The sequence below is a fragment of the Macaca fascicularis genome, chromosome 10, assembly GCF_037993035.2.
Source record: "Macaca fascicularis isolate 582-1 chromosome 10, T2T-MFA8v1.1".
In the NCBI taxonomy this organism is placed as follows: domain Eukaryota; kingdom Metazoa; phylum Chordata; class Mammalia; order Primates; family Cercopithecidae; genus Macaca; species Macaca fascicularis.
Genome location: NC_088384.1, coordinates 85516063 through 85534855, shown reverse-complemented (window position 1 = coordinate 85534855; position 18793 = coordinate 85516063). Strand labels below are relative to the sequence as shown.

The following is an 18793-nucleotide window of genomic DNA, read 5'->3' as shown; positions in this document are numbered from 1 at the left end:
CCTGGGTTCAGGCTTTGCTTTCAGGAGAACTCAAATAAAGACAGCCACAAAGATATTTCCATGAGAGGAAGCACAGCCCTGAGATGCATACAGTGTTGAATAGGGAAGGGCTTGGAGTGGGAGCTAATTTTATACGTAATCAATTATTTTTGAAAATCTGTATTTTCTATAGCTTTTGCTTCTCAACACAATTGTCCTAGCTCCAGAGAATTACATAATAAATACTCAGATAAGGAAGATTCCCTGAACTATCCTTTCTCTATTTTACAGACAAAGATACTGAGGATGGGAGAACATAAGCAACTTGCAGGAGATCCCATAACTGGTAAATAGAGCAGAGATGGAAGCTGGAATTCACGCCAAGGTTTCTCACTCACCAGCTTTATAACCTTAAGCAGCCTTCACTTCTTTGAGCCTCGGTTTCCTTCTGTAACTCACAAATGGCACAAACAGTATAGGGCAGTTCTACACATTAAAGTCCATTCACACGAGTGTGCCTTACTGTCTGTGAGCTGTAAATGTTTGAGACATTACTACCAATATCTTCCTCCATGTAATAAGATGTGTGTACTTCCTAATAGCACACTTCTCCCCCTATTTGGTGAATGAGAAAAAGAAGAGAGACATATTTTGTAGATTTTAAAGTCCAGTATACCTTCAAGGAATTAATTTTACTGCTATGCAAGCTTGGACCACTCACTTGCCTTCTCTGACTTTTACAGTTGTCAGAACAATTCAATGAGCATTAAGATTTCTTCTAGGCATGATACTTTATGACCTCATGGAATTCGTGTCAGCCAAGCATTGGTTCAACCCATCTAAAGACATCATAGGCCCTAGAATTTAGTTTCCCAAGCCCTTCAAATCTTCTTCATATAAAATAATGATAATAATAAAATTGAATTCCCAGAAGATATCCTGTCTCCATTTTACAGATGAAAGAAGTGAGTTCTGAGAAGTGCTGTAAATAATAATACCAATTAACAACAACAATTGCCACTTCTGAGTAGTTAGTATGAGCAAGGCACTGTCTTAAGCACTTTACAGGTATTATTTCACTAAATTCTTGCCTCAATCAAACGAGGGATGTGCTTGCTTATCTTTAAGGGTTCTTCCTCATTTTTCATTGAGGAAACTGAGGCTCAGAGAAGTCCCCACCCCATCTCTGCACTGCCTCAGCTGAGCAGAGAGATCTTACCCCGGAGGTACTGGTCCAGGCCAATGGTTTTCTGGAAAAACAGCGTCAACTTGTGCTCAACGTGGCAAATGACGTGGGAGAATACATCATCATCCGTCAGCAGGACAAGCACACTGCTGGTCACATTGTAGGTGTGTCCACTGTACTGGATGCTGGTCTGAGGGTTTGGGAGCTCGTGTTTGTTTTTAAGCCAGGTCACAGTAACCTGGTGTGTTGCGAACCCTGAGGATGTGTAGGTCAATCGGATCCTTGTGCCGGGCTCAGATCGCTGAAGGGGGCCTTGCAACTTGTAAGGCTGCACACTCCGGCCTGCAAGGATAGACCCCTCCCATGAGAGGGCACAGAAGTGCCTGAACCCCAGTGTGAACAAATACACAGCATCTGCCAAGAAGCCCATTGCTTCCTCTTTCATAAGATGTAAAGGTTATGTTCTGATAGGAACCAGTTTCCGAATCTGGTATCAGAGGCCAATGAAACTGTAGAATGGGAAACAGCAGTTTGTAAGGAGGTAAACTTCTACAGATACTGCATAGTGGACACTCACTTGGCACTTACCCTGCCTACAGGCTCTTCCCTAAGTCACTGAGTTCTCATGGCAGCCCTCAGAAGTGGGAGCTGTTACTATTCCCATTTCACAGATGAGGAAACTGAGGCCAGACAGGCTAAATAACTTGTTAAGGTCCACTAGACAGTGGCTGAGCTGGGATCTTAGCCAGGTAGTCAGGCTCCATGGTCAGCACCCCTTACTGTCACTCAGCCCTACCCTCAGTCTTTGAAAATGGAAGAGAACCTCACTTCTCAGAGGCCAGGTCATGGAGAAGACGTTAGAACCATAGAGAAAAGGTTAGGAGCACAGGCTTTAGGATCTCACTCCACCCAAGTTCACGTTTCCAGCTCTCCACTGGAGCCCAAGCAACTTAACCCTCAGAGTCTCAGTTTTCTCATCTGTAAAATGGGGATGATTTGTTTTTTATAGAAGAAGAATGGCTTAAATTTTATAACAATTATTCATCTCATTTTGATATCTGGAGTATAATTAAAGTCAGACTTCCTTTGTTTAGCCATTAGGTTTGATGAAGTACATTTTTCTTTTCTTTCTTTTTTTAAATTTTATTTTACTTTAAGTTTTGGGATACATGTGCAGAATGTGCAGGTTTGTTACATAGGTAAACCTGTGCCATGGTGGTTTGCTGCACCTATCAACCCATCACCTAGGTATTAAGCCCCGCATACATTAGCTTTTGGTCCTGAGGCTCTCCTTCCCCTCACCCACTGCAAAAGGCCTTGGTGTCTGTTGTTTTCCTCCCTGAGTCCATGTGTTCTCATTATTCGGCTCCTACTTATGAGTGAGAACATGCTGTGTTTGATTTTCTCTTCCTGCATTAGTTTGCTGAGGATAATGGCTTCCAGCTTTATCCACGTCCCTGCAAAGGACACAATCTCATTCCTTTTTATGGCTGCACAGTATTCCATGGTGTATATGTACCACATTTTATTTATCCAGTCTATCACTGATGGGCATTTGGGTTGATTCCATGTCAAGGAATTAATTTTACTGCTTTGCTATTGTGAGTAGTGCTGCTATGAACATACGCATGTACATATCTTTGTAATACAATGATTTATATTCCTTTGGGTATGTACCCTGTAATGGAATTGCTGGGTTAAATGGTATTTCTGGTTCTAGATCCTTGAGGAATCGCCACACTGTCTTTCACAATGGTTGAACTAATTTACATTCCCACCAACAGTGTAAAAGCATTCCTATTTCTCCATGGCCTCGCCAACATCTGTCATTTCTTGAGTTTTTAATACTTGATATTCTGACTGGTGTGAGATGGTATCTCATTGTGGTTTTGATTTGCATTTCTCTCAGAGTTAATTAGTAAATTAAGGGATGTAACTAAGTAGAATATGTGGCACACAGTAATCACTATATAAATGGTAACCATCAGCACCATATATTCACAATGACCATCCAAGGAATTATTAATCGTATTTTTAATATTAACAATAAAGAAAAGGCTCAGGGAGGGTTAGTGACTCATCCAGGGGCCTCACAGTGAACAGAATTGACATTGTAACCCAGGAGTTCTGACTCCAAGTCAAGGCCTTTTTCTGTTACTTCATAGCTGCCTCTACTTCTGCACAGTTGGTTCTATATTAAATGACCTTTAATATTGTCCTACTTGCAGCTCAGCTCTAGGCTAGGCACTATGGAGACTGCAGTCACTGCAGATAACTTGCTATGGGTCCCATTGTCCAGATGCCAGGCAGGAGTCAAGGAAAAGAATCTTAAGCAGGGCTCTTTGAGGTGGGTGTAAGAATTGTCATTGCACTGATGGAAAACTTAGAAAGGGAGTTGCGGCCAGGTGTGGTGGCTCACGCCTGTAATCCCAGCACTTTGGGAGGCCGAGGCAGGTGGATCACCTGAGGTCAGGAGTTCAGGAATTCAGGAAGAAATAAATATCAGAAATAGAGCATTTAAAATTGAGATTTGAGAAGAGACTTGAGATAACACTAAGCTTTGGATTCTCAGGCAGGATAGGAAAGAAAAATGCAGAAAAACACATTGAATTTTTGAACAGACATGCCTACATTCTAACCCCAGCTATGCTGTTTGGAACCTCTGAGACCTTGGTCCCCGTGCTAGCTCTGGGCTCTGTTGTAGGTTCAGATAACATATTTGAGGATGCCTAGTGTGCAGTAAATGCTCTACGGGTGTCAGCCAGTAGGAGCAGAGACACAGAGTGGGGAGTGCGTAAGAGGTGAGGGTGCTGATGAAGGCATTTATGAGCCAGGTTGGGGAAGGATAGCTGCAATGCTTTGTTAACACCAAAGAGAAAGGGGCCTAAATGCCAGAAAAGGAAGGGGCTGCCCTTCCCCCTGCAGAGCACGGGGCCCCACAAAGCTACATAGGGGAGCCGTATAATGAAAAGGATGCTCCCAGGGGGTTAATGTTGCAGCAGTGGGCCAGATAGACTGTATGCAGGCAAAAGAGAAAAATAAGAGAAGAAAAACCCAGCATGAGTCAATAAAGAAATATTGTAACTTGCTTCTGATCACAAAGGACCAGTTTCCAGTTTTTCAACCAGACCTGTGTATCCTGCTGGGTGAGTGTTTTTCTTATTTCTGCTGGACAACAGACAAAAAGGCACGGAGAAATTGAAAGCTGAGTGGGATCATTCTCCTTAAGAATCCTTACAGCAGCCAGATAGAGGCCAATTCCGTCAGGGAAAGAGAGAAGGGGAGGTAGAAGGCCCTGGTGGGAAGACGGGCTGTTGTTGCCGGTCCGGCACCCGTCCACCCTTGCTCTGGCAGTGGCCTGCACTGTAATACTCGTACACAGAGGCAAACACCCTCACCGCCCAAAAGGGACTGTCCTTTCTGGCTTCGTGTGGTTCTGCAGAGCTGTGAGTCCACATGCTGGCTTATTCCTAGTTCGCCAGGCCCGGCCAATCCTAATAACCTCCACCCACCCTCTCGGACACTGTCTGCCTCCACCACCCAACAGGCCCACTCTGGACTGGTAATTCATTCTCCCAAGCTGGTCCAAGCTGGACCAAAGGAAAGCAGCCCGCGCTCTCTGAATCTGAACTGCCAGCAGACAGCTCCCTCTTGTGGGGAAAATCATTTGAGGACAGAAAGAGTGAGAGATCGGAGGTAGAGGAGATTCCGGAAGGCAAGGCCCGCCAGAAAAACTATCAGCAGAGCCAACAGACAACCCACAAAATGGGAGAAAATATTCACAAACTATGCATCCGACAAAGGTCTAAGATCCACAGTCTATAAGGAACTTACATAAATTCACAAGTAAAAAAACAACACCATTAAAAACTGGGCAAAGGATGTGAACAGCTACTTTTCAAAAGAAGACATATCCGCGGCAAACAAGCTTGTGAAAAAATGTTCAACATCACTAATATTAAAGAAATGCAAATAAAAACCACAATGAGATACCATCCCACACCAGCCAGAATGGCTGTTATTAAAAAGTCAAAAAATAACAGGCTGTACACCAAACTCCAACACACAATTTACCTATATAAAAACCTGCACATGGGCCCTGAACCTAAAATCAAAGTGTAAAAACAAAACAAAACAAAAAAAAAAGGTAATATAAAAAAACACTCAAAAAAGGGAGAAAGTGAAGAGGACAAGGAAAAAGAGAAGAATGGAAGGAGAAGGAAAGTGAGGGGGAAAAGGAAGGGGAGAGGAGGAGGAAGATCTGTTCTGACCCCGTGTAAGGGTCTGCCCTGACCCTAGGTAAAGGCCTGCACTGACTCAAAGGTCCTGTCCTGACACTATGTAAGTGCCTGTTCTGACTCTATGTAAGGGGCTGCACTGACTCTATGTAAGGGCCTGTCTGACCCCATGTAAGGGCTTGTCTGACCCACTGTAAGGGCCTGTCCTGACCCCATGTAAGGGCCTGTGCTGACCCTGTGTAAGGGCTTGTCCTGACCCCATGTAAGGACCTGTCTGACCCACTGTAAGGACCTGTCTGACCCACTGTAAGTGCCTGTCCGACCGACTGTAAGGGCCTGTCCTGACCCCGTGTATGGGCCTGCACAGACCCTCTTTTCCAGCTGAATTCAGAATTCTGGCCTCTCTTTAAAGGTGCCATCCAGAAACTTTCAACTGTGCCAGTCTTGATTAATAGCCTTTCTATAAGGCACTTTGGTGCTCAGCAGTCCTTAATCTCTGCCATTTCTTGCAGTCAGTTGTTAAGGTGGAGAACTTTCAACATCAAGAATGCATGGAATTAGGGAAGAGAAGTCCCACCCTTTCTTCTTGGGGAGGGTGTGGAGGAAGGCATAAGGAGTGGAGTTTGGGGGCGAATGCGTGAGAGTTTTATCACCAGCTGAGGGTATCCTTCCATCCTTCACCATCACCTGATGCCGCCCTGAGTCTCCGACCCTCCCCAGCCATGCTGCCCACAGGGGATGTCGAGAGGGGCTGGGTCAGAGGCTGCACCCACCTTTCCCCTGCCTGTGCACCTGGCCTTGCAGGGTGACATTGGCCTTGAGCGGGGGCTGCTCATCGTGGACAACCCAGCAAGCAAACTCACGCTCCTCCGGCGTGACCTCTGCCTGCCACGTGTGCTCCAGAGAGTATGTCCCATCTCGATTTCTGGTGGCCTGAGGGGACGCCAGGGTCTGGATCATGCGCCTGTTCTCCATCCAGGTGAGTCGCAGGTGGGCGGGATAGAAGTGGAGGACATGGCAGGTGAGATTCACTCTGTCTTGCACACGTACACGGGTCCCAGAGGTTTCAGTGGTGATCTTCAGGGTGGGGACAACTAGACAGAGGAATAGGAAGTAAGATCTGGTGAAATCAGTCCCTGCCTGTGGCCACCCATGCTTTCCTCTCCAGGGACCAGCCCCAAGGTCTCTCGCCTTTTTGTAAAGAAATAATTTTTTCTTGTATGCACAATGTAAAGCAAATAGGGCTAAATGTTAATATTCATTAAATATGGGTAAGGATACAGGGGTGTCTGCTATATTCTGTGTTTTTGAAATATTTCATATCAGAAAATGTAATTTTAAGAATTAGTAAAAGGTGATGCCCATGAGGACAGGGACTTTATTTTGCTCGTTGCTGCATCCCCAGCACTGAGCACAGTGTCTGGCATACAGTGGCTATTCATTATTATTAAATTAATAATAAACATTTTAATTAAAAAACTGTAACAATGATATTAATAGAACAAAGATGTTTAGAAAGGGAGTCTGGGGCCAGATAATAACAAGATGAAACATTCATAAGTAAGTTACTGCATGCCAGGCACCGTTATGTGTGTTTTATAAGGAATAATTCATTAAATCTTCACAGGACACCTATGAAGTAGGTCCTCATCTTATTCCTATTATATAAAGAAACTGGCATTAAATAGTCACATAACTCACAAGATCCCACAAGTTATAAAGTGGCACAGGTAGGATTAAAACCCAGACAGTGAACCCCTGGAACCTGCGCTTATAACCACAATACACACGATCAGAAATCAATGAGGAATTTCATTTCCCCATTTATGAAATGAGGCTTTGGGCAAAACCCCTGAAAGCTGGATGCTTCCAGGGTTAATGTCCACCCCACCTGACTGCCCATTCACCTCGGAGCACTTGGGAGAGATTCATGGTTGTTTTCAGGGGCTCTACCAGGGCCCTGTGGGTGACTTCGCAGGTGATCTCAGATGAGACATCCTGTCGGGTCAGTGTCACCCATGCCTTGCTGGTGATGAAGTCATTGCCTTCATTGTCAGGCACCAGGCGCTGAGCTGAGGCTGGATGTTCATCACTGTCCTTCAACCAGGTAACATTGAAGTCCCGGGAGAAGTCCTTGGAGTTGAAGGGGCCAGCAGTACAGTTGAAAGGCACCGAGTCTCCAGGGCTTGTCCTCTGAGATGGACCAGTCAGAGAGATGAAGGGCTGTCCAGCTAAGGAAAGAGCAACTGTGACTGCACACTGAGGATGGGACACACCCCACAGGCACCAGTGGCACCAGAGCTGTGTCAGGCCCTGGGGACCTACTATGTGCTGTATCTGGTTCCATCTTCAGGCAGCACATCAGCATTTGATCAAAAGAAAACAAGCAAATGCAAATGTGATTACGACTGAGCCCAATGCCCTCAAGGAAACCCAAAGAGTGCACAGATGGAGAATATGGGGAGGACTTATTCTAGAAGGGCAGCTGGGGAAGAATTCCTTGAGGAGGTGACATATCATTAAGCTGAAACCGAGCAATGAATAGGAGCCAGCCATGGGAAGGGACAGAGGAAGGACATTCCAGACAGCAGGGATAGCAGGAGAGAAGGACCTCGGGCAGGAATAGCTTGGTGGGCTTGAGAAACCAAGAAGTCTGTAGGACCCTAGTGTCATGGCAAAGAGGTCCAGAGTGAGAAGAGCCTGGGGACCATGGTGATAATCTTGATTCTATTCTGAGAGTGATGGGAAACCAGACGAGACTTTGATAGAGGGGCAAAGTGGTCTGATGTACATTTTTTTAGAAGATAACTGGGGTTGTGTGGAGAATGGGAAGGAGGGTGGCAGGAATGGAAGCAGGGACACCAGTGGGGAAGCTGGTACAGGCCTCCAGGCCGAGGTGATGGTAGCCTGGACTAGGGTGGTGAGAAAAGGAGACTCAAGACACATTTGGAAGATACAGCCCACAGGACTCAGTGACGGGCAGGATAGGGGATGAGGGACAGAATGAATTATGGATCAACAATTCCCAGGTTTTCTCTAGAGCAGCTGTGTGGGTGGTAGCTCTACGCTTTGAGATGGGAAGAACTAGAGAAGGACCGAGTTGGGATAGGAAGGGAATGGTGATGAATCAGGATTTCCACTGTGAATGTAAGTTTATAAGGACTTGAATGTAAAGTCAAGAATCACCCCAACAGGGATGGTTGGCCCTCCTACTCGGGTCCCTCCCGTCAACACCTCACTAGACCCCCGTCGTCTGCTTGCTTACCTCCAGTGACAGGGAGCACTCTCCATGAAAAGCAGCTCCATTTACCCTCACACACAGCTAGGACTATGACAAAATATTTCCTGCTTCTGGGATATAACCTGAGACCTGTCTCCCAGAATTTTTCCAGGAAAACTGCAGGATGAGACTCACCCCTCCTCCTAAGGACAGCCCTGCAGAGCTCTGGAGCAGGAACCTCCCCAAGTCTTCGCAGCATTCCCTGAGCCCCTGCTCTGCACCGGGTCAGGAGCTGGGTGCTGAGGCCACAGAGATGAGTCAGACAGGACCCCTACCCTTGAGAAGCATCTGGTCAGGTGCAGGGGAAAGGCAAATAAACAACCAGTGACAAGCAGGATGACAGGCAGAGGGCAGCGCAGGAGGCCATAGGAACTCATCCTCTTAGCACACAGCTCTAGTACCTTCTGAACTGTGCTCTGCCCTTATCACCCACCCTGCACACAGCACCATGTGGTTCAGAAAACACTTTCAGCCGTGTATGCTTCTTTTCCTCCACATCCCAGCTATGGGAGGCTGGTATTATTGTCCCCACTTTCAGAAGAGGAAACAGAGACTCAGAAAGGTCTCGTGACTTGCTCAAGGTCACACAGCCTATCAGTGGCTAAGGAAGGAGGGTAAGAAGGCCGGTCTGACTTTGGGTCCAGGACTCTTCCATGCCTCCAATGCTGGAGGCTCCATCACTCTGGCGACTTCTCTCTCTCTTTCTTTCTCTCTCTCTGTCTTTTCCACCCTTACACCCTTTCTGATCCAGAACAGGTAGCCACCCAGACTAGAGCTGACATCAAGAAATCTGGGAGGTGGGCTCTTCTTTTACCTCCTGACCTCCCCTGAGCCCCTCACCATTAGGTCACTTCCTCCTCTGATCCCCCAGCTCCCACCAACTCCCTTTATCCACAAGGTCTACATTGAAGAAAAGATGAAAAATAGCACCTGACTGGCAGGAAAACAGTTCGGTCACGTCTTCTGAGCCTCAGTCTCCCTTCAGGAAGACATGGTGGCTGGATTTGGTCATTCCTGGGGGTTTCCTTGCCTGCCCTGAGGGTCTCTCTGGACAGGAATCAGGACTCACCTGTGAGTCCCAGCAGAAGGGTGGGCAGGAGGGAGCCCAGGGCCCACCCAGGTGTGGTAGCCATGGTGAGAGACTCACAGTGCTCCTGGTCTGTTCTGGTGACAACCACTGGATAAGGCCCTGAAAGAGCCCAGGAGCCACTGACCAGCCTCTGACAGCCTGGAGCAGACCTTATACTTCCCAGTTGCTCACCCCACCCCATTCCCTGCCATGCCTGGAGCAGAGGCTTGAGCCACAGTGAGAGAAGTGGTCATTGTGGCCAAGGCCTCCTTCCAAGCCCCAAACCTTCAGGCCTGTGGTGTCTAGCTAGCGAGGCATCTGGAGCCTTTCACTGGGTTCCAACCTCTCTGATTCCCCATGAGCAAAACAGGGAAGTGGTTGAGCTCTGCCTCAAGCTTCAAGCCACAAAGCTGGCCTCTGATAGGCTGAGCCTTGATGTCCCTTCTCCTGGAGGCTCCTCCATGCTGAACAAGCAGCATCAAAAGCCTGCCCTGTCCCAGACCCAGACATGGCTTCTGGGAATGCAGAATGGATCAGACATGGGCCCAGAGGGTTGAGAAGTGAGCCTTGACATACACAACCACGTGCAACCAAGAAAGACCCTAGACTTTGAAACCCAACCCTTGCCTCATGGCTTCACTAGGCTTGCACAATGGCAGCACGGATTACCCGTGGCCCAAAATTGTCTACTAGGCTCCAAGTTGGGGAAACATGAATTTGAAACACAGCCACCAGTTTCCCTGACCTCCCTATGAAAACAGCCTCTCCCTTTGGTCTCTCCATTTCCTTACCCTGCATTACTTGGCTTTCCAATGGTTAGCCCTGATGTATACTTATTTGTTTTTATCCACTTCCCTCATGAAAAATAAATGATTTGCCCTGAAGACTACTGATCTTTATTCATGGCTGTAACCAGCAGCCACACAGTGCCGGGCACAGAAGAGATACTCGGTAATAACAAATGAACCTTTGGGGCCAGGTATGATTACAAAGCAGCCAAGCCTGGCCTGCTCCCCGGCCATCCCATCTCTTTGGGGTCTGTACGCTCAGCTAAAGTGGAGGGAGAGGAAAGAGAGGAGTTGTCAGCCTGGGGGAGGTTGTTACAGAAACTCCCCCCAACCTCACAACCCCCCCCCACCACCCAGCCAAGCAAGGTACCCTAAAATGACTCCTAGATATTGGGTGCCTGCAGGAGGAGGAGGCTGGCTTCTCTTTTTCCAGGTGTCTCCTGAAGCAACAGTGAATTTGTTGATCCACCTTGATGTTTCCCTGAGCAAGAGAAAAAGGAACTGAAAAGAGACGGCAGGGTAGAGGGACGGGGTGGCAGGGCAGCAGCTCAAGCTTCCTCCTTGCAGAGTAGCAAGGGGGTGAAGTCCATGGAGAGATCCCCACTGAAAGGAGGGAGCTGAGCTTAGAGCATCCCACTCAAGAGAGATGACCACTGGCAAGAGGGCCTAGCAGTAAGAGACTGCAGCATGGACTCCAGCGGGGAGCTGTGAACCTGAATCAGATCATGCATAAGAGAGACTGTGCAGCAGACTGTGCACCCCCACAGCATACACACATGGGCACACCCACACGCACATGCATGCATGCATGCACACATTCAGGATCCTCCTAGGAATCCACACCTGTGCCCTAGGAGGCAGCTGGCTTCCAGAGTCCAGCCATAGTGAACAGAGCATTGTTGAACAGAGCATAGTGAACAGAGCATTGTTGGGTAAAAGGTCCCTCTTTTTCCATCTTCCCTCCCAGGCCCTAACACACCAGATGATAGACAGGCCCAATTCGGGGAAAGGAGGAGGAACAAAAGGATGCTTTACCTCCATCCCTTCCAGATCCTTCAGCAGGGACTTGGGGGCAGCATTGGGCTGGGGTGAGGGGAAGAGGTGGATGCTGAACTAGACGTAATTGTTGGTGTTTTCAACCAGACTAGTTTGGACTGGCCTTAACAGGGCCTGACACAGAATAGTTATTTTATTTTGATAAAATTATTCATCTACCCTCAGTTCCTTGGTGACACTAGCCACATTTCAGGGGCTCAATAGTCACATGTGGCTACTGGCTACCATAGCAGACAGTGAGGTCTTGGGTGAAACATTCCTTCATCAGGGAAGTCTTTTCTACCTAATATCTCCCCGTAGGTTCAAATACGTCTCTTGCAGAGCATTTATCACAGTTATAATTAAATTGTTAACTCGAAACTAGTTGCATAATAATTCTTTCCCTTATTAGACTGTGGGCTCTGGAGCACAGGGACCATGTTCTTGGTCACTAGTGTAAATAAGTGCTGGATGAATGTTTGTTGGATGGATGGATGGATGGGCGGATGGATGGATGGGTGGATGGACCCATGGATAAACAAACTAGGAGGAAGGTATGTGCTACAGGGCAAGGAAAAGAAGGAAGCACTCCCACTGAGAAAGCAAAGAAGGCTTCCTGGAGGAAGTGGGCTTCTTTTAGGGTTCCTTTCTCTGCCCTCCAGCTTAATCATACCATTTACACAGAAGGAGAAGACTGGCGACACCCAGGCTAAGCTGCAGTGGGCGGGCAGCCATGGGCGGCCTGCCTTGTGAGGCTGGAAGGCTAAAGGGGAAGTGGTGAAGATGGAGTTTTCCAAGGGATGGCCTGAGGAATGCCAAGTTACCCACAGGGCTCACCCAGGCTGGGCCATGCATCCACTGGGTAAGGCTCAGCTTCCTCTGAGTAGAGTCACATCAGTCTCCTTCCTTATTCTAGCACTGGCAAGAATTGGCTGTCACCTACTCTATAAGCATGACCTTTTATAGGAGCTGGGGACCTAAAAGCCCTCATCATGAATATGGGCCCCCGTGCTGGCCTAACAGGCTGAGGGACCAGAAAGGACAGAGAGCTGCTAGCTCTTCAGAAAAGGGACATTGGGCCAGGCATGGTGGCTCACACCTGTAATCCCAGCACTTTGGGAGGCCGAGGCAGGCAGATGACAAGGTCAGGGGTTCGAGACCAGCTTGACCAACATGGTGAAACCCCATCTCTACTAAAAATACAAAAATTAGCCAGGCATGGTGGCATGCGCCTGTAATCCCAGCTACTCAGGAGGCTGAGGCAAGAGAATCGCTTGAACCCGGGAGGCAAAGGTTGCAGTGAGCCAAGATCTTGCCAGTGCACTCCAGCCTGGGGACGGAGCAAGACTCTGTCTCCAAAAAAAAGGACATTGATACCCCTAAAATCCAACTCCTTGCTCCAAGGACCCATGGATCTTTTACCCTCACCCCATCTTCTTAGACTCATCCTCGACAAGCTGCACATGTCACTCTGAGCCTCCTGCGAACACAGGTCCATGTCTCCCCAACACAATGATCAGCCTCCTTGGGGACAGGAACCCTTCCTTGTCCACTTGCTCCATGTCTGAGACCTCACTGCCTTGCACAGCCCCTGACACTGAAGAGCCCCTGAACATGCATGTGTTAATTTGTTTGATTATTGATTTACTTACTCCTCCATCAGTTCTTTATAGAGTGCCAATTATGTAGCAGGCATCATTCGGGGCACTGAGCAAGTGAGCAGTGAGCAAGATAGTAAAAACAAAGGAATAACTAGGCAGTATAATTCCAGGGAGGTTAACTGGTAAGAAGAAAAATAAGGCAGGGGATAGAGAGTGGCGGGGGTATATTTTAGACCATGTGCACAGGAAGCCTTTTCTGGGAGGGGCCTATGAGCTGAGACCTGAATGAAGGAAGTGGAAGTCACAGGGAGTTCTAGGAAAAGAATGTTCCAAAGAGAGGAATGCACTTGCAGGGCAGGCATGAGCTGGGCATACGTGAGCCACAGCAAGGTCACTTGGTGGGAGCAGAGTGAGGGGACAGATGGTCATGGGAGAAACTGCAGGACTTGATCTTGGAGGCTGTGTGCTGATGAGGTAGGAGTATAATCTGTGTGCAATGCCTTGGGCAGAGAGCAGTACCGGAGCAGGATCCAGGTCGCAGATTGCAAACTCACACTCTGGTGGCTGTGTGTATGTGTGTGTTGGAGGAGGGACAGACTGGAGGTGGGTAAGGAAGGAAGCAGGGGAGAAGCAGCAGCAAGAGGCCACTGCAGTTGGGGATGGCTGGACACAGGACTCTGGAGCTGGGGGAGAGATATTTGCAAGTTGTCAACTTGTGGATAGTTTCCACATGGACATTGCATAGGATGAAACCACCTCGGGAAAGAAGAGATCGGGGGAGAGGAAGAGGGGGAAGGAAGGTCCTGGGGCTGGGATTCTGATCTGGCTCTGCCACCAATTTGCAGGGTGAGCTTGGGCCATCTCTCTGGGCTTTGGATTCTACAGCTGGACATGGAGGGAACTGATCTAGGTGATCTCTAAGGATCCTTCTTCTTTGAATATTCACAGGCCTGGTTTCATTTCCTGTACCCAGGAGTTTCAGTCTGGGCCAGGGCTCCACTCACCCCACTGCTGAGCCTGCTGGTTATCTGACCCCTGCATTGCATAGGGCCCCACTCTCAGAGGGACCCGCACTTGATTTACTGCTCTGCTGTTACTGTTTTGAAACATTTAATTATTCTGGGACATGCTCTGCTAATTATGTGGCCAGTGCTACCATGTGCCTTTGATCTACTGCTGTGAGGTGAGGCAGGAGCACAACATGGCTGGTGGGAGGTCCCCCAGGTTGTTGGGTGCCAGGACCAAGGGCCCTTGCTGGACCCCTCTGAGAACTCCCAGTCCCTGCTATCACCAACACCACCCTCCCAATGCCTCCCCAGACTCACCAATTCCAGAAAGATAACCTTGGCATTCCTGAACTTCCTTTTCCTCTTTCCTTCAGAAACTGATCAAATAGTCAAGCGTAAAGGCCAAAACCGTGGAATTCTGATATAGACCAGGATTTCCGAAGATACGAGCCATGGACTGACATGCAGATCACAGCCCCACCCCCCCAGATGTAGAATCCTACAGAGGTCCTAAAATCTGCAGTTGAACAAACTAAACAAAACAGTATTCTGACTGAGTTAAAACTTAAGAACTACTGATTTAAACTAATGACCCAGAGGAGTTCAGGATGATGACTTGATGGGGGCACTGATGCTGCCTGCAGTGGGGGGTGGGGAGAAGGAGGGAAGCCAGGGAGAGATTAACTACTCAGCCACAGGCTCCTTGTCCTTCATGTCTCAGCTCAAATGTCCACCCCAGGAAGCCTTCCCTGACTCCAGCACACAGTGAGCTGAGACCCTGCTCCAAGCTCCCTCAACTCCTGACCTTAGCAGAGCACCTGTCACACCTTCTTATCATTGGTGACTGTCACTACTGCTAGACTGCATGCACCATGGAGGCCAGGAATGGGGACTCTCTTGATCTCCATGGTATCTGCAACACCTAGCACAAGATGTAGCACAAATAAGATGCTCGACAAATACTTGTTCAATGAATGAATGAAGAGAGTTTGGACGTGTAGGGTCAAGGGAATCTTTCAGTCCTAAGAATCTGACACTTACCTTGCAGTGAAGGCTGGTTACTGCCTCTTGCCTGAGGAGACCCTATAGAGGGCTAGCACTATAATTCCCCTCCCCTGGCTGATCTTAAAGTGATGGAAAAAAGACTGACAGGGGAAAATTTAGACTAAGGTGTTAAAGGCTAACATACTATTTCACCCTTCAATATTGGTTGTGATTTCCAAAATGCTATTTGCTAACCCCACTGAGCATCTCACTGGGAAGATCCAAGCCATTGAGGAAAGAAAACAAGCAAAAGAGATTTAAGGGTTAAAGAAACCCTCTTTTGATATTTCACATCATCCCAACAAACTTCTCTGCTGCAGGAGCTGAAGACTTCAGCCACTACAGGTGGACTAACCCCAGTGACCCCTATCTCCATGAGAGCAAGCAGATACAATAATGGGAGATGATGGGTGAAGATCAATGCCTTAACCCCAAAGAATGGCTTTAATGGTGGACTTGTGGGTTGTCAGCACTTCGGTGGGACACATCTGTAGGAAGAGGAGAAGAAAAGGAAACTCAATGAGGTGATTTGCTTGATAACTTACAGAGAGACCAGCAAGCCAGATAGGAACAACTAGGACCAATGAGGAAGTTACAAGAGGTTCATTTCTGCTTAAGAGAAGCAAGAATTTTCTAACAATAAATGCTGTCCAGCAACGAAACTGTGTATCTTTGGGGGGAACTTTCTTTCATCAGGGAAGTGTAAGTATAGAACTCCTGTTAGAGATGCTGGACAAGGAGTCTAGTTGGACTAGATAAATGATTTTCAAGCCATAGGTCACAATGCTTTCATGGGGCATGAAATCAATGTAGTGGACCTAAAACAGCAATTTTTTAAATGGAAAAGATAGAAGAGAGAGGAAAGAAAAGAATGAAAGGAGGAGAAGGGAAAAGTTAGAAGATAGAATAGGAGGTGAGGGGAGGAGAGATAAAAGAAGAGGAATTATGTGAGTTTATCCCACATAGGAAAGGCAAGAACTGTTCACCAAAACTTTTCTCTGTGTGTGTGTGTGTGTGGGCATGCGCACACACACTGGGTGGCAATATAAAGTATATTACTAACTGTGGGTGATAGTCAAAAAGATTGAACACCTCAGGAAGTTGATCTCTAAGATCCTTCAAACTTAGCAGTTATGTGACATGAGGTCCTTAGGTTTTATGTATCAAATTATGAGAATAGGATTCTAAGATTCATTTATTTCTTTTTTTATTCATTTACTCCACATTTATTTAATACCTATTTTAAGCCATACTGGGTGCTAGGGGCAAAGAGATACATTAGAATCAGTTCCTGCCCTCCACTTAAGAGATGGAGATGAACATTTACACAGATCATTATAATACAGTGTAGCATATGCTTCAGTAAGCATTTGGCTAAGATTTATACACCTTTCACCCGGCCCCCTGTGCGAACTGATTTTCTTATCTCCATTTTACAGATGGGGAAAAAAAAATCAAAGCTCAAATGGTCACACAAAGGGTGAATCAAGGTCCACCCAGCAGAACCAGAATTTGAACCTAAGACCACCAGGAGAGCCTGAATTTCTAACCGCTGGGCTCCACTGGGGTGTGAAGGGCAGGTGGATGGGATATGGAGGCTCAGAGAAGGAAGGCTGACTGCAGCAGCTAGGGTTGGGGTGGGGAAGAGGCCAGGGAAGGCTTCATAGCCAAGGGATCCTTGAGCTATGTCTTGAAGGAAGAAGACTTGGATGGCTTGACAAGGGGGCAAAGGTGTCGCCTTCCATACAGCCAGCAGAAGCCGCTCAGAGAACAGCAAAACGTGTGCGATGTAGAGCAGGCAGACCTGATGTGAACTTCCGTTCCAGCTTTTACTATCCGTGTGACCCTGGATAAGTCGCCTAACCCCTCTAAACCTCCATTTCTTCATGCATTAGATGGGAGTTATTATGAAACGAGAGATTACGCACCTAATGCATCTAGCATTAGCACAGTGCCTGGAAAATAATAGAAGCCTCATGCTAATTACAACCTATTTATGACAGTTTGCCGCTTATTAGCTGAGTAACCTTGAGCAAATTGCTAACCTCTCTGTGCCTCACTTCCCTCATCTTTACAATGGGAATCATAATAGCAGTATCACATATAGTTATGAAAATAAAATTAATACACCTGACATGCTTAGAAGAGTATGAGGCAAAAATCATGTGGATGATAGAGGTAGGTCACTGTTAATACTTCTATGTGCTACACACCGTGCAGAGAGTTTTACCACTTTATTTATTAATTAGGTTAACAAATGATCATCGAAGGTTTGCTAGGTTCCAGGCAATATTCAAGGTGCAGCAGAGAATACGAAGTAGGTTAGGACAAGGCTGGAACCCTGGGCGGAATTTGTTTGCTGGGGAGTGGGAGGGAGAATAGGATTTGGGTGGGAGGTGAGATAAGTGGTGAGAAATGAGGCTGGAGAGACGGAATGGGTCAGATCATAAAAATCATTTTATGTCATGTCATCCTATAAACAGTGGTGAGTCCACGGAGATTTTCAATCTGGGGGATTTTTATTCTTAGAATTTATGATTCTCCAGTTGTAAAACTCTATGACTCTACGTGCCAAAGTCTTTATGATTCCAAGATTATAGTCCTATGATTTTGTGACTCTTAATATTTCTTACTTGCTGTAGTAGATTGATATTAAAACTCCCCACAGTGGAGACTTTTGTTTTCAACTCTGACATGCAAAGAACTCAGAAGTCATTACTCCTGACCTTACAACAAGAAAAGGCTGGATATGCTGAAAATCAGTGACTTTCCTTGAACCCATTAGGAAACTGAGGTTGCAGAGCAAACTACCACCTAAAAATCTGGAGAGTCAGGTGAGTCCAGATAGATGTGACCCCCAAGTTCTGCTTCCCTGGAGCAATGCCTAAGTCGGTCAGTGGGAATGCTTACATAGTAACTCTGATGAATTGCCAAGGCTATGTGCAGACTAGCATGAGAGGCAGAAGCGCGAGAGGGAAGACCTCACACTCTTGCAGGTTTTTCATCCAGAAAGCTCACCAAGTTCCATTAAGAAAGCTCCCCACAGGGCCCCAGCAGGGAGAGGCAAAAGACAGCTATGTGTGAAGCCCACCCAGGATCTCTTCCCTCATCTCCAGAGGCAAGGACTTCGGCAGAGGGCACTTCTGAAACTCTATCCTCGCTAGGCTAAAGGAGCTCTGCATCACTCCAGGCCTCTCCAGACTTCCTGTCCCACCTAGGGAGGAAAAAAGTGGTGGCAGGGGAGGGAGCTCTACCCCTGCAGGAAGAAGAAAAATACTTCTAAAGTCCACACTCCTGAAGCAAGAGGCCCACCAAAGATTGAGACTTAATAAGAGGATTAGGGAATTCCTCTGTCCTCCATACTCTAGCACATACCAATAAGGCTCCAATAGAGTACAGTGACTTACAGCTGCAAGACACAGACTCTCTGGGGAGCTGTACAAAGGAAAGCTCCAGAGCCAAGAGAAGAGAAAACAAGGACCTTAAAGGAATTGGAAGTCTCTGATGCTTATAGCTACAACAAGCATTAAATGCTGCCCAACTCCTAGCCAGATTAACATCAATCC

General features: G+C 47.2%; 1 protein-coding gene and 1 long non-coding RNA gene across 14 annotated transcripts in view; one reads left to right on the top strand and one right to left on the bottom strand.

Annotated features, from left to right (window-relative positions):
* The window catches only part of LOC107131093 (uncharacterized), a 57059-nt gene extending 56568 nt beyond the window's left edge, over window positions 1-491 (top strand). For all 3 annotated transcript variants that reach the window (XR_010578592.2, XR_001494071.4, XR_010578593.2), the window contains one exon: window positions 271-491. This is a non-coding gene — a long non-coding RNA (uncharacterized lncRNA). The remainder of the gene's footprint in view (window positions 1-270) is intronic.
* LOC102141936 (signal-regulatory protein beta-1) overlaps window positions 1-18793 on the bottom strand; it is a 108793-nt gene that overhangs the window by 5367 nt on the left and 84633 nt on the right. For 9 of the 11 annotated variants that reach the window (XM_045362648.3, XM_074004946.1, XM_074004951.1 and 6 more), the window contains 3 exons: window positions 7311-7634; window positions 6177-6497; window positions 1199-1507 (listed from right to left, as the gene is read on the bottom strand). In XM_045362648.3, coding sequence (XP_045218583.2) covers window positions 1199-1507; window positions 6177-6497; window positions 7311-7634 — 954 coding nt within the window. The remainder of the gene's footprint in view (window positions 1-1198; window positions 1508-6176; window positions 6498-7310; window positions 7635-18793) is intronic. The other 2 variants (XM_074004952.1, XM_074004949.1) reach the window with 1 other exon arrangement.